General features: G+C 39.5%; 1 protein-coding gene across 4 annotated transcripts in view; it reads right to left on the minus strand.

The window, feature by feature from the left end:
• Nucleotides 1-20353, minus strand: part of PCSK5 (proprotein convertase subtilisin/kexin type 5) — a 449146-nt gene that overhangs the window by 256174 nt on the left and 172619 nt on the right. For all 4 annotated transcript variants that reach the window (XM_066367966.1, XM_066367965.1, XM_066367968.1 and 1 more), the window contains exon 8: nucleotides 4140-4352. In XM_066367966.1, the coding sequence (XP_066224063.1) occupies nucleotides 4140-4352 (213 nt within the window). The remainder of the gene's footprint in view (nucleotides 1-4139; nucleotides 4353-20353) is intronic.

Below are 20353 nucleotides of genomic sequence, written 5' to 3' on the forward strand. Positions count from 1 at the left end.
TGCCATAAATGTATTAAATGTTTAACACAAAATAAGGTGTATACAATATTGTTAGTAAATACATATTATTTCATAACATGGCTTTATAATAACCAGACATTTAAACTGGTTTCTGTTTAGATTATAGTGGAGCTTCTTATTATAGTAATCTTGATATTTTGGGTAATAAGATATAAGACCATCCCTGATCCAATCTATTAAAGCATATAGGGAATACCAAGGTCCACAATTATCCTAATAGCAGTGGCAGGAAACCAAGAGATGAAGACCTAGCTGTGTTTTGAAACCGAGGGCAAGGTTTCCCTGCTTGCATGCCATGAGAAGGCATTTGTTGAGGACCAGTAAAATTTATTTAACGAAAGTGCTTTCCCAGAAGCAGAGAGATGTGTGCTCACTCCTGGATCCTCAGCATCTGCCTTGGTTCAAATCACAAAGGTGCTCTATGAATGAGGAATGACAGCGTGCTCTCCTGGAGAAGCTGCAAATGACAAAAGAAAATGAATGACCCATGGAAGAGAGCCCTGCGTACAAAGGGAGACACTGCCATCCCTGTAGCACTCAATCACAGATTCCACTAACAGGATGCGGGCATCTCCAAAGACCACGGGCGTCTGGTTCAAAGCCTGATGAAGAAAAGGTCCCAGGCGCAACAAAGGACTATTAGTCATTCTGACATCTGGAAGGAGAGGGGGTCAGCTGAACTACAAAAGGCTGATGTTGCTGCCAACTCCATTCATGTTCAAACTGTTAACATGTTCATGATCAAAGTGCCTTTCTTTATGGGGTGGGTAGAGCAGACTGCAGTATTTTATAGATTGGAAAAATAAAGGTGCAACAAACACCTCTATTAACAACAGCTGGGAAAATGACCAGTCTAGCCTCCCAGGATGTAGGATGCTGCAATGACTTAGGGAACAATGGTACCAGCCACTTACTGAGAGGCTCATTGTGCCAAGTGCTGTATGTATAAATACTGTACACTTCAGTTCTTATTCCCCTCATGAAAATCTGTGAGGTTGGTGCTGGTTTTATCTCCATTTTACAGATAAAGGAACTAAGGCTTTGTGAAGGTTGATTAGCCACTGAGCATGCTGAAGCTAGAAACTATAGCTTGAAATGGCTATAAAATTTACTCGCCAATTGAAGGTAATTTGGAGATTCAGGCAAACTAAGAGAATCTAAGAACAAGATACAATTACTAGTAAGTTGCTATAATTACAACAGGAAAGACTAAGTAAGAGGTAGAAATGATGTTAAATACATAGTGAGTCAGGCTTGGGCCGGTTGACTCAGTGGTAGAGCATTGGCCCAGCATATAGATATCCTGGGTTCAATTCCTGGTCAGGGTACACAGAAATGACCATCTGTTTCTCCATACCTCCCCTTCTTCTTTTTTTTCTCTCTCTCTTTATCCCCCCTCCCACAGCTGTGGCTCTACTGATTTGAGAGTTGGCCTGGGCACTGAGGATAGCTCCCTGGCTTTGCCTCAGGTGCTTAAAAAAGAAGAAGAAAAAAAACTCAGTTGCAATGCAATGGAGAAATACCTCAGATGGGCAGAGCATTGCCCCATAAGGGGCTTGGTGGGTGGACCCTGGTCAGGTGCATGCAGGAGTCTGTCTTTCTGCCTCCCCTGCTCTCACTTAATTAAAAAGAGAGAGAGAGAGAGAGAGAGAAATACTATATATAGTGAGTCAGTAAACAGCAACTAGGGACAAGTATAGGACCTGAATCAAGGATATTATGTCATAGTACCCACCTTCCCTCTCAAGCCCTATCTTGTATCACCAAATGGATCAGTTTGTCCAACCATGAACAGAATCCATGGGAGAATGCTAAATTACCACCTTGTTGGAGGAATCATAGAAGCTATCATAGAATCATAGCAAATAGTGATGAAGGTACCAGTGAGGTCAAGTCTAGGGAGTAAAACTCACATTAGTGATTTTGAGGGCCCTCTGTCCATTTTGTCTTCTCCCATTTGGGACCCAGGCAATCCTTCCTTCCTCCTTGGTATTTTGCCCACTGGATATATTTCACTTAAGAAAGACAACTATGGAACTTAACAATACCCTTTGTTCCCAGCAATCATCCTACAGGGATAAATTGGACTAGATGGGCACATTTACTTGTGAAGCAATGTCAAGTTTGCCCAAAATGCCCTTTAGGCTTGAGGAGTATAAGAAGAGAGAACTCTTATTCCAGAGATTTTTCGCCAGGATTTTCACAATGCAGAATGAACTGGACACTGCCCAATAGCTCTGAGAAACAAGGTCTTCATATTTGAAAGCTGAAGGAACATTCCTAGATTAAAACATTTCCATAATGAAGGTAATAAACACATCACAGAGGATCATTTTCCATGAAGAAAGTCATGAAACCTCAGAACTTGCTCATCTCTGTATTTTCTCCTTTTATATTTCACTTTGTATAGTAGAGTTACATTTACTGATGATTGATGGAAGTACTTAAAAGCAGAACCATGTGGCCTGACCAGGTAGGTGGTGGCACAGTGGATAGAGCATCGACCTGGGATACTGAAGACCAACGTTCAAAACTCCAAGGTTGCCACCTTAAGCATGGACTCATCTGGCTTGAGAGTAGGCTCAGCAGTTTAAGAATGGGCTCGCTGACTTGAGCATGGGATCATAGACATGACCCTATGGTCGCTGGCTTGAGCCCAAGGCCGCTGACTTGAGCAAGGGGTCACTGGCTCATCTGGAGTCCCTCAGTGAAGGTACGTATGAGAAGCAATCAATAGACAACTAAAGTTCTGCAACAATGACAAGTTGATGCTTTTCATCTTTCTCCCTTCCTGTCTGTCTGTCCCTCTCTCTCTCTCTCTCACTTAAAAAAACAAAAAACAAAACCAGACCAATGTATATATCATTTAAACTAGTTATTGGGAAAAATTGTAGGAAAAGATGGGGATATATGGGGTCTGTATATGGGTAAGAAGTTTTTATTTAAACCAATGTGCAAAATGTCACTAAATAAGATCTTAAAAATAACAGAAATCAAACATAAAATCATATAATAACCAGGTATCAATGCAAACCAATGTGAATAAGGAATTGCATGCATGAGGTAGTGTCCTAGCATTGTCGTAGACAAGTTAGAGCATTAGCAGAGCAATCCCAACCTGCATGAATTGATCACAGCTGAAAGCAAGGTTTTGGCTCAGATCTAAAAGGTGCAGACATAGCAGCTTAACTCTACTTTAGTAAGAAAAATCCCGAGACAATGTACAAAAACATGATCAGGAAAAGAGCAAAGTACTAAGGTGTCTGACACTTATAACCAGCGGCACATTGCTGGGCACCCCCAAAGTCAGAGCTTTCGTGAGCTCCGTGGGTCAGGTGGCATGCAAAGAACTTTTTATTTACTTCCTCATAATCTTTGTAATAACTCTACAAGCTATGTACTATTAAATGTTCCCATTTTATAAGTAAGGGTATTAAGACATAAAAATTAAGTAATGGTTCTAAAGTTACTCAGCTAGTAAATAGTTCAACACCCAATGAAATCCATGCAGGCCAGTCCTTCATTCCGAACTCTTATGAATCATTTTGCTGTCTGCATAAGAGCAGGCATGTTAGTAAGCAGGAGATCCCATGGGACTTCTGTGCTTTTCATTCAGGCAAACTTGGTGAGGGAATATTAGAGAAGTACCTTTTGTATAGGTTTAGCTCCTATTAAATAAATAGAGTCAAAACGGGATTCTGGGTTTCCTTGCATACTTTTGTCCCCCCCCCCCCACCCCGAATTAACTGTCTTTGGAAACCAAAGCAGTGCGGGGACCTCGGGACAAAGACACTGGGCCGAGAGTCAAATTCAGGTTCTAGTCCCTTTTCTGCCACTAACTCATCAGGTGACAATGGATCATTCATTTGTCCTCAACAGAATTGAAGTTTAGTCAATTCTAAGGCCAAATCAAACGTTGGAATGTCATGACCTAGACAGGCCCAAACACTTTTTCAATGAAGTGGTAACATGAACAAAATACTTGTGTTGAGTAATCAGCTAATTGGACTTTCTGTTTCCATACATTACTTGTACATATAAATTTGTGATTTTCCCTCTGTATGTCAAAGTGAAAAGGTAAGTAAATAAATGATGGCAGGCATGCTAAGGGCACGTACTATTTTCTTATCGTAGGACTCTCCACTGCTGTACGTCGTGGCCAGTGTGGAAGAACACTCTTCCAGGTACCAAGGCTTCTTTCCACTTTCGGCTGTGCTGCTGATGGAGATGGTGTAGATGCTGTTGGTATAGCCATCACAGGAGCAGTGGTCTTTGCTCCTTCCACCATTTCCTGATGCCCAGACAAACACAGAGCCCAGGCCTCTCCGTCCCTATTCACAAACAGAACAAGTTAAACAGTTAAATGATGGAAGAGAAGACTCACAGACTGTAGATGACTTGAAGAACAAAATCAACAAGGCAGAATCAAATATTTGTAGGAGCAGTGTTTAAGCTGTTTTTTGAGGTACGAGGAGCTGCTTTTAGAAACTAAAATGGCTCTGGCTGGTTGGCTCAATGGTGGAGCATCAGCTGGGTATGTGAATGTCCTAGGTTCCATTCCTGGTCAGGGCACACAGGAGAAGTGACCATCTGCTTCTCCACCCCTCCCCCTCTCCCTTCTCTCTCTATCTCTCTCTTTTCCTCTCCTCCTGCAGCCATGGCTCAATTGGAACGAGTTGGCCCTGGGTGCTGAAGATGGCTCTATGGCCTCCACTTCAGGTGCTGAAAAATGTATCTGGTTGCCATGGAGCAAGGGCCCCAGATGGGCAGAGCATCGCCCCCTAGTGGGTTTGCCAGGTGGGACCCGGTCCAGGAGCATGGGGGAGTCTGCCTCTGTCTCCCCTCCTCTCACTAAATTAAAAAAAAGAAAGAAAGAAAGAAAGAAAGAAAGAAAGAAAGAAAGAAAGAAAGAAAGAAAGAAAGAAAGAAAGAAACTAAAATAATACAATGTAATGTAGAGCATGGTGCTATGGTTAATGATATTGTATTACATATTTAGAAGTAGCAAAAGAGTAAATCTTAAAAGTTCTCACTGCAAGAAAAAAAAAAGGTAACTATGTAAGGTGATGGAAGTTATCTATACTCACTGTCATGATCATTTCACAATATATACAAGTACTGCATCATTAATGTTGCACATTTGAAATTAATTATCTACCATGGACCAAGCACAATTCTAAATGTTTTATGTGAATCAGAATGAATTCTTCTAATAGCCCTGTAAAAATGGTACAATTTGTATCTCCATCACACAGATGAATAATTGAGGTAGAGAAGTTCGGTATGTTCCTAAGGTCATATAGCCAGTAAGAGGAAGGACAAAATTGGAACTCAGATAACCAGAACCCAGAGTTGTAATATTACTAATCATAAATCATCATAGTCATATAATATTGCTTGAAATATTTACATCCACTGTGAAGAGGGGGCTATTGTGCACCCTCATTTGACATATGAGAAACGTGAGGTGTAGAGAGGTTATATATTTATTCTGAGATCACGTTGTCAGTGAGTGGCAGAACTAGGTACTATATCTTTCCTTCTGAAGCTGTGCCTCTCCTGTGCATGGCGTGGGCACTAATTACTAAGGGATGGTAATGGATGCTACCAGAAATAAAAGGATTTCAAGATCGAATATATTTAACTCAGACTTAAGCAAAATTAATCAGGTTCCCTTATTGCAGAACTTCTAGGAGTCTTTTTAAAAAGTGGCTGGTCATTGCAAAACTCTAAGGGGGGATGGTGGAACAATCTGAAGTGATTTTCAAACATATTTGACCACATTCACCTTCTTCAGCCAGACCCATGAAGTTTTTCTTACACAGTTGGGAGATGGAGTCGCATTTCTTGTGCCAGACCTTGGTATAAACTAAAAGATTTTCCTAAAGTCATAAAATAATCAAGAAGCAAAGTAGAACCCAGAGATATTGAAGCATAGTGACTATTTGGTTCTATAAGATGAGGTCTTTGGGAGAAAACAGAGAAATAAGCCTAAGTGAAGAGTATTTCTGGGAACAGTTACAGCTGTCTATGAGAAATGTCACCATTTTAAACCTAGAAGGCATACTGGAGGATGCCAGGGCCAAATCTATCATTTTGTAATTAGGAAGTGAGAACCAAAGTCCCACAGGGATGCCTGAGCCTCTTCCTTCCTTCCAGGCCCTAGCCTTCTGGTCTTAGGTATAAGGAAATATATTTAGGATGTTGTCTGGAATTTCTGGAAAAAGAGCCAAGGAAAGAGAGATGACGCAGAATCTAGGGTATCTGTGATAAGCTGGCTCTGACCTTGAATCCTCCAGGAACAGAATATTTATGGCATGATTTGACTGACTTGAGCCTAGATTTCCTTTTGTCCTTCAACATGGAAAAATGCACTATGATTACACAGGAATGGGAAAAATTCATGAAGGGAGGAAAAGAAACTTCTGGATGTTATTGCCCTAGATAGCTGGACCTGGTTGACTTTTCCTCAGTTTCCCATAAAACAATCATGAAACAGAAGAAGGTGCAGAAATCACCAAGCCAAGTATTATGTTGACTACTTTGTCAATCCCTAGAAGGAACTGCCCCTCATTATGGTGTGGGTGGCCAGGTTGAAAAACTTTAGTGACTGACTTATATCTAGACTTCAGAAACAAAGCATCATAGCCAGAGAAGAAAGAATGTTCCAGTTCATCACAAAAATGTACCTTATCACATACTGAGGGGCTGCACTGAAGGCCAGAAGCCTGGTTATGCCGGAGCCTTGCCTAACAGGTTCCGCATATGTGAAATAACGCGGAACCCCACCAGGTTTAAACGGCACTCTCAGAGATAATGATTAAACTCCACAAAACAACGAGAAAGCACATATGGCGCAATCATATTTATATATCTATGCAAAATTAGGGCTGTGCCTAGATGTAAAATTCAGAAAAGATCTTTCAAAACTAACTCAATTATAAAGAATAATTAATAAGAAAATATTCAGGAGGCACTTTTGTGTTCACACCCTAGTGACAAATGTATGATACAAAATGATATGGTTATGGTCTCGGTTTAGTAGAGAATATAAGTGTATGAGAAGTTAATAAAGTTAGATGCATAACAATACCATAAAGTAGCAATGTAACAGGACTTAGCTTGTTTGGTAAGATTAGAAAAGATTTTTGTTTTCTTTTCATACCATTCTTAAGTGACCATGTATGGTTTTAAAAACAAATATACTTATTTCTCTATTAAGGGGAAAAACAAAGGCCATTTCTTTAGAAATAATTTTACTTTATGATCAAGTGGTCCATTTTATACTAAAAACAACAGAGGCTAACAGTTTATATTAACTTACTATGCACCAAGCACTGTCCAAACATTACTCTGCACAACTCCAGTCCATATCATCATCATTTTAACCGATGAGCTAACCGGGCTCAGAAATGCTCTTCCATGCCAGAGCCACAGCTTGAAATCAGCTGGAACCAAAGCCTGGGCCACCCTTACAGCAGTGTTCTTTGGGGCAAAAAGAGATGTTTGCTATGTTGTTTTTAGGTGAAACTTCAATGTTTTCACTGAAGCTAGCATTAGGATCTAAGAGCAGACCAGCCTCCAAGTTCTCTCCAGATTTGTAGAATCAGAGCTCAGGACCTCTCCTGGGTGTCCTCAAGGGAAGGGATATAGATTGTTCCAACCCCAAAGTACCCCTAGAACCCAAACCCAACAAATGCTCCCTCACAACTATGACTATAAATCATTCTATTCTAGCAGCATCCACAGATGACACCACTCTGAAAGACAATGACGTTGCTGAGGAGCTCTCTAAAGATACTGTGGGCTGAGATAACAGTAGATTAGTAGGATAGTGGGCCCCTGCTGCCCTGGAAACATCTCTTCCAGACAGAAGTGACATTCTTGTATCAGACTGCTAATATGAGGTGATTATTTCACAGCTGAGCATGATAAAGGGAAACTCTAAAGGACAGTGTTGAATCAATAGCCCACTCCCTGCCCCAGGCCTGCAAGAAGTTGGGGAGAGAGGAAGAGTCACTGGAACTGGTGACACAGGGGATAATAGGAGTTCAGAATTGGGCAGGGGACACACCAAAACACACCAGCCCTTCAGGGAGGGTCCCAGGGGAATTCACACTTAGATCCAGTCTTCTCCTCACTCTCATTTCCTGCCTGTATATTCATACAAATGACTAAACTCTAGCAGAAGCCAGAGGATCAGGGAGACCATCGACAGAGGACACAGATCATATCCCTCAGCATGGAGCACATGGAGGGAACGGGAAAAGGGATATGAAGGGTTGAATGCGAGACATAAGGCATCTTTTTTAAGGACTGTAATGGACTGAAATGTATCCCCCACCTCCAAACTCATATTTTGAAGCTCTAACCCCTAAAGTGACTGTATTTGAAGATAGGTCCTTTATGAAGGTAATGAAGGCTAAATGAAGTCACAAGAGTGGGACCCTAATCTAAAAGGACTGCTGTCCTTATGAGGAGAGGAAGAGACATTGGAAATGCACCAGAGAGGCAAGGTTGCGTGAAGACACAGCGAGAGAGCAGCCACCTGCAACTTGAGGAGCCGTGTGTCACCAGAACTCAACCCTGCTGGCACCTCAACTGTGAAGAACTAGGAAAAAATACATTTCTGTTGTTTAAAACACCCAGTCTCTGTTAACCTGTTATGGCAGCCCTAGTTTACTAATAAAAGGTGAGAGGAGGGGATAAAGGGTGATCTACCCCCTACCCCAAGAGATACAGAATACATTGCTGCTGCTATTGTTCTAGCCACAAGGTAACCTGACCTCTACGCATGTGTGCATGGTTTATGATTAAAGACCCAGGAATAAATAGACTGAATATGTGGGCTGAAAATGCCATACAGACAGCTGCTAGAGATCTATGAGGTTAATCTGAAGCAATTAGCAAGTCAAAGATTTATTTACTACAGATGCACAGGGGATTTTCATTAGTGTGCAATCGTTAGAAAACCGAAACATATGTGGTTAAAAAAAGTCTGGACATTTTTCCAAAAGTCAAGAGTCATTTAAGAATTAAGCCTTAATGTGGGATGTAGGAAGAAGGGAAGGTAGCTATAACATTGTAAAGGGAAAAGAATCTTGAGACACATATTTTCCCAAAATGAAGGAAAATAACATTTTCTAGTTTGGTAAAGTATTGTGATTATTTAAATATGGCTTTGGATGAGAAAAGAAAAAAAATTCTCCAATTTAATTGAGTGCTAAGTTAAAAGTTAGTAAACTAACTTAAGGCAAAATATATTGTGAAATCCACACTGGACCTATTCGACCAAAGGCTAAATACTCTCTTTCATTGTGTATCCAATTGTGCATGTGTTTCTTCTTATGTATGCCCTACAAAAATCAATTTATAATACCCCATAGAGTTTTTATTAAAGGCTGGGAAGGAACTGGATTTTTTTGTGGTTCAGGAGGTCAGAAAAGGCTACTTTATGCTAGATTACCAATTAAATTATATACACCAACCCGGGCACAGAGAGTTATAGAGTTTGATGGTGTGATAACTTTTCAGCAGTAAGATGTTATTTGGTATTTTAATATTACTTTCTTCTCCCATATTATGTAGAAAGCATTCTTACAGGGCCATGAATAAGTGCCTGGAGACTTCTTGTAATACAAAAAAAGAAAAATGTGGCTGGACACTCTGCTAGATGCTTTCACATATATTAGTTAATACCAGCAAGTTATATGTGCAAGTTTACAGATGAGAAAACTGTGTAACATTAAATAACATGTACACTATCATATAACAGAAATATGGTAGACAGACCCCTACAAATATGACTACAACCTACATATTTGTGTGTGGACATGAAGAGATACAATAAAACAAATCTCACTTAACATATCTTCCAAGAAAAGCCTGAATACCCAGTTTACCAAAACTTCTGACCACTGCACTTCCCACCCTTTTCTGATATTCATCCACTCAGTGAGAAAAGAGCACAGCCATCTATGGAAGTTCTTGCAGATATGGGTCACAGAGAAATGGGCTTCAGGCTGGACGAAGACAAGGACACCTACAACGACTCAGTAGCTGAGATATGAAGAGAGAACTGTTCATCTTTTCAAAGCTCAAGAACATTCTGACTAGCATTTCCAACATAAATCTTGTTCCTTAATGGAGCAGGGTTCATCCTGAAAGAAATAGGTCTGGTCTAGAAGCATAATATAAAGGCAAAACAGTAAGAATAACAGTAATGAAACTTGAAATGTTATTTGTGGTGCTCACACAAAATGTTACATTCCAGAATTCTAAAATGTGTATCGCTTATTAAAGCAATACTTAATAATACTTCAACCATTAGCAGCAATTGTACACATAATTCACATGACAATAAAGCCTCTTAGGATAATATGAAAAGTAATCAGAAAAGAAATACAACCTATAATTGAAAACAAGTCAGAAGCACATGGTCACACCTCTTCCAATGCTTTGGAGACAATCCTGGTGTAACTTGGTGGGACAAAGTCACCCTTTGGGATGCACCAAAAAAATGCAGTCATGGTACAGATGTAACCAGACATCTGGGAAAGGGCATACCAAATCCTGAGACTTGTTTCTTCAATCGGATGACTTCAGCAAGATAGGAATGAGGATAGGGAAAATATATGAGACAGAATCAGACTCAGGCAGTAATGTGGTCCGCTCACACCAAAACCCAAGGAAATTGACTAAGACAGATATAAGATGATTTTAAAAAAGAGGAGACAAGGCCTCTGAGGGTTAGAAATCTGGTGCTTAAGTGCTGCTTTTGTCAAAACAATCCACTCCGAAGTGCGAACTTATCAGACCACAGTACCCTCACCTGGAAAATAAGCATGCCTGACTCTTCTTTGTATGATCTACTCCACCAGTCAGAATGTACACTACAGAGTCCACAGGTTTCACCTGATTTCCCTTCTGCTCTCAGAATACCATATGGTGTTCTCAGAATTACAAAGATAGAGGAACCACTTTCTGTGCTTTAATATCAAGCTGTCATTAATTATAGTTTATGGGATGATTTGAATGCAGTCCATGGCTGGGTAATTCCACTTGTTTCTAATGATGGAAAGTATCAGCTTCCCAAAGATGTTTCAACAGGTAGCCAACACACAAGAGAGTGTCCTCCACCAACACCTGATGTCCAGCCTTCCACTGGCCTAGTGCCTCCCCTCCTGCTGTTCTCAATCTCTTCATGTCTGCCTGAGCGTGTCTGCTGCCAAAGCTAGCCAGGCAGCATAGAATCAGATGGGGAGGAACTGTCTGAAAAACCACAGGCTGACTGACATAAAACACTAAAGGGAGTCTTCACCATTCTCATTCTATGCCACTTAGCCTGCCAAAGGATGGCTGATGAGAGAAAAACATTGAAAATACCAGTGTATCTTTTTTTTTTTTTTTGTACTTAAAGTGAAAGAATCAAAGAAGTCTTCTGTGAAGAGGAGTCTACTTCTCCCCACATTTGTCTTCCTGCCTTGCCTCATGTGACTTCACTTCCTCCCCAGCTCAACCTCACTCATCTTTTCCACCCCACATCGTTTTCTGTAGTCTGATTTGATGTAGACACAATAGTTCTCTAAGCCCTATATATTGAGCATATTTTTTTTATGTTCTGTTCACTTTTTAATAATACACTGAAATGGTCAGTCACAGTTATTAGGGATGGTATGAATTTTACTGTGCACAAATAAAAAGACACTTCCTGAGCATACCAAATGTAGCTAACTTCTGTTTTAAAGGAACAGAGAGCCTGATAATTATAGAATCTGCTGTTGCTGATAAAAGTTGTAAGCATTTCTGGTAAAATGACAAAGTTTTAAATACTTTCACTTAGCGTCTTTTCACAGTACCATTCATGTTCTAGTACATGAATGTTCAGCGTGGTGCTCCGAATTCAGTGAACCTGAAGGTGACTTTAGCTTGGTTTTCTACAAGGATCTGTCAAGTAATATGACCAAAGACTAGTGTAAAGAATAATTAATGCTGCAAATACAAAACTTCTCCAGATCCAGGTTCCTGATAGAAAGCTACTTTTATGTTTATTGTGTGACTAGAAAGAAAAACCCCCAGAGTTGCTTATCTGCCACAACTGCCAGGATGAAAATTCAGTAGCACATCAACTAGGCAGAGGCTCAGCAGAATCAAGCCCGTTATCAGAGCTGCCCTCTTTTCCGAAGGGGTGGCCGTGACGGTTTGCACAAATAACACAGCTTCCTTCCACTTTATCACCATAGTGCACAATGATGTGACCCTCAGCTCCTGATAGCAGTATTACAACTATGGAGATTTATTGTTCTTTGTTTATTTTTAAAGTAGAGCTGAAAAAAGAAAATCAGTTTTCCATAAAGAAAGCGTAGTAGAATATCTAGTGGGAACAAAAAACCAGGTATGTTTAATAATGGAAGTAAATATGCTTTCAAGCGAAGAATTTTATTTCTATTAACCTTTTGATATTCTGTGTGTTTAAAGACTTCCCATAAGAAATGTTTGGAGCTGAATAAAATGCCATGGATACCATTTAAGGCTGGACACATAAGAGGGTTCATGCAGTGAAAATTTAAATGTCTACATAAGGAAACTAATGAGACGACATTAGCAGAACCAGTTAGTGGCAGGGCTAGAATCCAATGGACCCAGTCTCACTTCAACCAGCTGATCCTCACTGACCAGTCCTGACACTCAGCATTCTTAAAAATGCTTAGCAACATGGTTAGGGAAACACTGCTTAATTAACACAGTGGATTAGAGGGGAAAAACCCCCAAACCCCCTCCTCCCCTATCCATCTCTAAATCAACAATCCTAAAATAATTACCTGCCTTTTATTTTCTGTCCAGGCCAATTCATACTGGTGAAGCCCCCATTTTTTTTCTCAGAGCTTATCTGCCTCATCTGACTCCCTGAAGCCTCAGCAAGACTTTGGTTTTTTACTTCTGGTCACTCACAGTGTCCTCTGAGCCGTGAGCCCCATTCCAGCCATTTTCCCACAGTGTAGGGACTGCAAACATGGGCTGGGAAAAAGAACAAGCAGCTTAGGTGTTCCAATTTCTCATTCCAAGCAGCTAAATAAAAGGTACATGGGGAGCCCTGGCCAACAGGCTCAGTGGTAGAGTGTCGGCCTGGCATGTGGATGTCCTGGGTTCAATTCCCAGTCAGGGCACACAGGAGAAACAGGGTAGACAGTGCTTTGCCATCCCGCCCTCGCCCTCTTCTCTCTTCCCGTCCTGCAGTCATGGCTCAATTGGTTTGAGCATATCGGCCCCAAGAGCTGAGTATGGCTCTGTGTAGCCTCTGCCTCAGGCAGTAAATATAGTTCAGTTGCAAGCATGGCCCCAGATGGGCAGAATATTGCCTCAGACAGGGGTTCTGGATGGATACTGGTCAGGGCGCATGAGGGAGTCTGTCTCTATCTCCCCTCCTCTCACTTGGAGAGGAAAAAAAAAGTACTTGTGAATCTCATATAGTCCCTGAAATAAGCACAACCGATAATTAACAGTACCAACACAGCTATTCTCAGTGTAGCCAGAATCCCATCTAGGGGAGAAAAAAAATAGACATAACCACCAAAAGTTTCTACATCTCGGACCATCACAGAACAAAGGCAACATTATCTCAGACTTTCAGGAGAGCGAGTTTTGTGAAACTGAGAAGGATATTTCCAACACCAACTTTAATTATTGAATTTAAAACTTCCCAGAAAGATACAATCACATTTAAATTCATTTTGAAGAACTTGAAAAATTCTTTTTATAGAGAATAAAAACATTATCAAATTAGGTATAAAAGGAATTTATTATAAATGTTTGGGAAGACACTTAGAAAAGAGAATAGAGGGATACCCCAGCAATAATAAAAAAGTTTATAATCTTTTTAAACTTAGTTTTAGGTGACAAAATGCCTCTCTATGGACAGGATACAACTTCCATCTCAACTCTGAAAGGGTAATAAACAAGCTGCCCTTCTCCAAAGTCCACCATGGGGCTTGACTGTCACCTCTAGTCATGAAGCAATAACCTTGATTTTTTTGTGAAGTAACTAATCACAGAGAGAAAACCAGCCCCTCTACATTTTCTTTCCATTAGCACAATCCTGATTTAAAGCAAGTCATATTTTGAAAAAAAAAATACAATTAATATGAGACTTATACTGGTTGCAAGACTCTTCAGTAGATATTCTGGGGTCTTTAACAATGCATCACATGTGGTCCTACCTGAGAAGGAAACCAGCAGTTGGACCGAGCACTTTACAGGTGAGATTTGTCAGCCCTCATGACAGCTTCATAAAGTATTATCATAGTCTTTTCTCAGGGAAGTGGAAGCTCTGATAACTTAGTTACTTGTCCCGGTCAAAACTCCAGAGACACCCAATTGAGAGATCAACCCAGGTCTCTGCAACCTTAAGGCCAGTGCTCTCTACATCACACAGGCTGCATCCAGGGATGAAGAGAGAGAGTCAATACAGTGGTGAAGTTCAGAATATGCCAAAGCAGTTGCCTAGATGATAAATCCTCTAGGAGTTCAGAGGAGAGTGAGGGTCCTGTTGCCTTGTTCATTTTCGTATAACCATTGACTAAAAGCTGAGGGTGCAAAGACAGGCTCCTGTGATGCATTCGACAGGAGCAGCCAGCACACAGCATGCTGGTGAGGAGCACAGGCTCGGAAGAAGGCAGACCCAAGTCAGAAACGTCGCCATGCTTCCTAATGGCTAGGTTGCCTACTTTGCCAAGAGTTAGTTTCCAAATCTTTACACTAGGTTAAGTTTGATGAGAAGTATTCTGATGCTCAATTTCAGTGGCTATCAGAATTAAAAATCAGAATAATGTTTACAATCTTCAATATTGTTTGGTTGCTTTCATCTTAGATGAGAACTTTAGGCTCAGATTAAGTAAAAAAATAAATCTACTCTAACAGTCATATATACTTTGAAATCATTTGATATTATCAACTTGGTTCAATTTATCCTTGTTTAACACGGAATGGCCTTTCGTTTCCAGTTACCACCATGTTTCATTGCAGAAAATCGATCAGTCTGTCCTCCCCATGAGCTTTATCAAATCTATGTTTAGAATCACAGAAACTCAGAATTAGAACGGATCTTAACTTGACCTAACCCAATTCCTGTATCTTCCCTCTAACAGGGGCATCCAGGCCCTATGAGAACAATCCTGTGATAAGGACTTCACTTCCTCCCCACGTGGCCCAGTGGTTACTAGAAATAGAACAAAACAAACTTCATAAAAGAGGACTGACTGCTACTGTTATCTGGTTAATCCATGGGTAGAACATAGGGATTTGGAACAGAACTTGCGTAAGTTAGTATAAACTATTTACAGAGAAAAACTAAAACTGAAAACAAGGTGATAAGTCTTTGACATTTACACCTACACAAAGCTAGAAGAGATCTGTGCTCCTGCCCATAGAAGCGCATCACACGTCTCAATAACAGAGTAATCTAAATCTGACACCTGGATATCAGATAACAGAATATGAAGATTACAGAATATGAAATTTCATATGTATTTATAAAGACATTTATTTCTTTGTTTCCAAAATGCATAATTTTATATTGGGTCTACTTGGGAAGTCACTTCATACCTTGTTAAAACCCTTAAACAGAGTTCCACCAGCATGTAGAAAGGATTTTTAATACAAACCTCAGAGTCAGTTTTCATCAAGCGAAACCAATACAAAATAACCTCCCTTGTTTATCATTGCCTACCCATATATCATTCCAAAGTTTTACAACATTTGCCAACTAATTTAACAGCAATCTGTCATTTATTAAAATGTAAACTGGTACCAATCTTGCTATAGCTGGGCGTATATCAGATAAAACCATATCCCTCCCACATGGAATTGGTTAATTTGATTATGATTGTTATTACTGCTTTTATTATACAAGCTCATTATACCATTTCTTTCTCTTGGTGAACATATGCCTTTAATATAAGGGTGGGGAAATGTATGTGTGTGTGCACGCACACACAAACACATGTGTGTATCAGAGACCATCTGTGCTTGCAAAGCAACCTTGTGCTTTCAACAAATATTCTAAATATCCAATCAGTTGTAAAATCTGATGAATCAAAAGAAATTGATGATAGCAAGGGCATATACTAACCAGATCTCATAAGAGACTAAAGAGCCAGGCATGTGCCAAGAGAGGTTCATCAAACGTCCTGTATTCAGCTGGATCCCGGAATAGAAGGGTATAAAGTACACTGTTGCAACAAGGAGATTAGGGGCTGGTGATTGTGATCTCACCTACTTTTGTTCCCTACCTTTGACATCGGTTCTGTATTGAAGTCATCTAAATGATTAAGTCTCAAAGTCTAAAAAGCTCAAAGAAAAGTGATCTGGAATGGAAAATTTACTTGTTGATAAAATGACAAAGCAATCTCTGTAAGCTGTGATCCTACAATATCTATACTGAGCTGCATGATTTCTCCACATAAAAGATTAAGATAAATGTCAAAATAGTCAGTGTCATGTAGTGGGTGCTTAAGAAATACTTCTTGAGTAAAATAATAAGGAAGTACTAGTAACCTTAAGATTAGGGTTTTCTCATTATGTGAAAAGGAAAATATTTGATTCTAAGCTTTTTGCTCATTAAAAATTTTTTTTTTTATTTTTATAATTTTAGAAAGTGGGAGAGGGGGGTACAAAGAGAGGGAAAGAGAGGAAGGGGGAGAGAGAGGAAAGAGAGGGAAAGAAAGAGGGAAGGAGAGAGAGGGAGGGAAGGAGAGAGAGGGAGGGAAGGAGAGAGAGGGAGGGATAGAAGGAGAGAAAGGGGGGGAGGTAGGGAAGGAAACATCGGTTTTGTTGTTGCACTTATTCATGCCATCATTTGTTGATCCTTGTATGTTCCCTGAGTATCAAACCCTTAACCTTGATACATTGGGATGATGCTCTAACCAACTGAGCTACCTGGCCAAGGCTTTTTGTTCATTTTCTACAGGACATTATTAAAAACATGTGTCAGGAAACTATGAAATGTTGCCAATGCATTAGATACCTGCTGATAAATATCAAATGCACCAAGTATTATTAAAGTTTAATAACCCAAATGGGACATAAAAAATTGCAGGGCAACTAGATTGCACACAGTAAGTTCTGTTATTGTGTGGTGTTTAGTCTGTCCTCCTTGTTACTTATCAGATTCTATTCACTGCAGGGACTTTGGGAGTTTGCTTGTGCTTGATTTAGAACATTTATTCATCATTATAGAGTGAGTTCCCCAAAGACCAGTGCTGAGTGGTATTCATCTTTCACTGTCACCTAGCAAAGTGCCTGGAATAGTATAACCACCCAGGGAATGTCTCCGGAATGCAATCAAGACTAAGTGAATGAATAAAGAATCTGTCAAAGAAAACTTAAGGCAATTAGCTTCTTATTCTGACACCAAACCTTGGGTCACCTATGTCTGAAACACTGTCAGTTGACTCACTCATCTTATAAAACTGAGTTTCCATTTAGAATTGCCTGGGTAGACGAAGTCAAGTTTCCCCTGAGGGAGATCTTTGCCAGTCATACTAAGGAGCCAGACCAAAGGGTCACCGTAGTCAAGTGGAATCATGTCATTTGAATGAAAGCAACTTTTAAACTGTCCTTTCCTAAGATGACATGTAAGACTGCAATTCTGAGATCCCTGGTAAAATTGTGAGAGGTCTGTGCTCCCTCCTGAGAAGTTTAGAATATTCCTTGTTGGTCACCAGGACTGATGATAAGTTTTAAAGAGAAGATAAATGACAAGATTTACATGTAAGAAATACTTCTTTGGCTCCAGTGTTAATGCTGATTTGAAAGTTGAAGCTTAAGCTGGGAGGATGGAAGTTTTGGAAGTATGCTACATGAAAATTATAGGTTCTAACTGTGAGGACATGAGGGCAGATTCCACAGACTTTTAGGAAGTAGCAAAGGAAAGAAAGATTTATTGGATGGCTACGATGACAGAAATAAGAAATCACAAGTTTTAGGAAGGGGGAATGGGTGAATGGTAGTAACATCCACAAGTAAGTAAAGGCCTGGTAAAAACAACTCACCCACTAAAATTATTTTCAGTTCTAACATGATTCTAAAAGTCCGGTGAGTCTAGCTGAATTTTCACAAAGTAGCTCCAAAGAATTTAAAATGAAATTAACAGCCATAAAAAAAAAGTCATGAAAATAAAAACTCTTGTGTGCTTAAAGTTTAGAACATTAATTAAGTTATATAGTCAGGAGCTCTCAGAGCCTTTAATATACTTTTACATTTCTAAAGGGAGCATATAATGAGTGGTCTTTCTCAAGAAATTTGACAGCACCCCTCCTTTTCTTTTCTTAGCATTTTATTAATTAGTGTGTAATAGGTTAAACTTTAGAAAATACCCTTTTAGATATTTTGTCCCATCTACTTTGTCCATTCCTTAATAATAATCACAAGAGCGTATACTTACCTCACTGAAGGATCACTCAGCAACATGGACTTGATTAAACACAGAGATTTGAAACAATCAAGACTTTTTATAGTATTTTGCATGATAATCAGTATTTCATTTTTTCTCCCCTTGCCTTTTCAATGGTGATAATGATTAAGACTTGTAACAGAATTAGAGACTTTACTATGTTTCAGGAACCCTGCCTCGTATTTTAAAGGCATTAATCCCCACTACACTCCTAGAAAGTCATCGCTAGCATTTAGTTCCATTTTACAGAGAAACAAACTGATCCTCAGAGAGGCTAATTAACTTCAACAAGGTAAGAAAGTATTAGAGCCCACTGGAGAGTCTGAATCCAGACTCTGGGTAAATTAACCACCAGACTATATACCATGTATGTTAATGACTCATTTTCAAATTATTAATCAAAAATAACGCAAGTGTGATCCTTAAGAAAATTCATTCAGTATATGTAGGAAACTGGAATGGAAGTCCTTCACACATTCATTCATATACTCATTCACTAACTCTCCAGATATGTTTTAGGTACTTGGAATACACAGAACAATACAGTCAAACTATGGGCCTTTCTGGAGGAGATAATTAATCAGCAAGGTAAGTAAGTAAAATAAACAAGAGGAGGGATAATAATTGGCAAGAAAGGATTCTGAAGGGTTGGGAGTATGTGTGTGTTAAACTGTAGATGAAAAGAACCAGGCAGGCCTTCCTGTTAATACAACTGACATGAGAGTTCAGACAAGAGCACTGGGTTTTTACATAAGAAGGTCACCATGACCTTGACACAAACAGCTTCAGGGGTCAGAACCCTGATGTAGTAGCATCAAGAGATAATGGAAAAAAAGAGCTTGTAGAGGGCAAGCGTGAACAATGTTTTCAAGGAATTTTGTTCTAAAGGAAAAAAGTGAAATGATGCCATAATTGGAAGGACATAGGAGACAAAAGAGGGGTTCTTCTCTCTCTCTTTTGAGATAGGAGTTTAACAGTATGAATGGAAACAGCACAGTTGGGAGGAAAATTTTGGTGATGAAGGAAAAGAGAATTGGGCACTATCTTTGATGAAGTAAAAAAGGTGACATCAGTGAAGAAATGGAGGAGGTGGATGAAGGCAGAACATGAGCAATTAATTCACCACAGTAACAGGAAGGAAGCTAAAGTGTATGGTCATAGATAGAGGAAGGTCAGATGTGAGAAATAAAATAGAAATGACAACATGTGAAAAAATTTATTCGATTTCTAAGAGGCCCATGCTCTTTTCTCTAGCTATTCTGAATAAACTTTTTTCTATACAATTGGGGAGAACAGTATCTAATGAGATTATTGTGAAGATTAAAAGTTATCTATTTCAGGGTTTCACAGAATGACTCTAGTGTAATAGACTGGTAAGTGTTAAACGCTGTTGCTGTAACATCATCATCATCATTATTGAGTGCATGCAGCCCAAATTATATACCTCCAATTCTTGCATTTAATTTTATAGTTCCTCAGCATCACATAAAATGCAACCTTTGGAAGAAAGAGCAAGTTACCAATTGTGACATGATTTGTTCAACATAGTTTCTCTAATGCAATTTTGGTACATTAATTCTAAAGGGGCTATAAATTGAATCAATTCTGATTTTGTTAAAGTCTTTGAAAACAGCATTACATTCTACTGAGCCAAATGCTTATCTTACAGTAAACAAATAGAAAGCATTTTGAAATCCAATATTTGCTATGTTTTTTTGATTAGCAAGCAGAAGGAATGGATGCAATCAATACTTGGACTCTCTGAGCAAAATTTATTTATTTCCCTTGTGAAAATCTCTCTTGATACCTACATTCTCTCTTGCCACTGATCTCTCTAGTTGTCTTGATATTGCTGCTAGCCTAGTTCAACTCATTATCAACTCT

Source organism: Saccopteryx leptura, chromosome 2 (assembly GCF_036850995.1).
Source record: "Saccopteryx leptura isolate mSacLep1 chromosome 2, mSacLep1_pri_phased_curated, whole genome shotgun sequence".
In the NCBI taxonomy this organism is placed as follows: domain Eukaryota; kingdom Metazoa; phylum Chordata; class Mammalia; order Chiroptera; family Emballonuridae; genus Saccopteryx; species Saccopteryx leptura.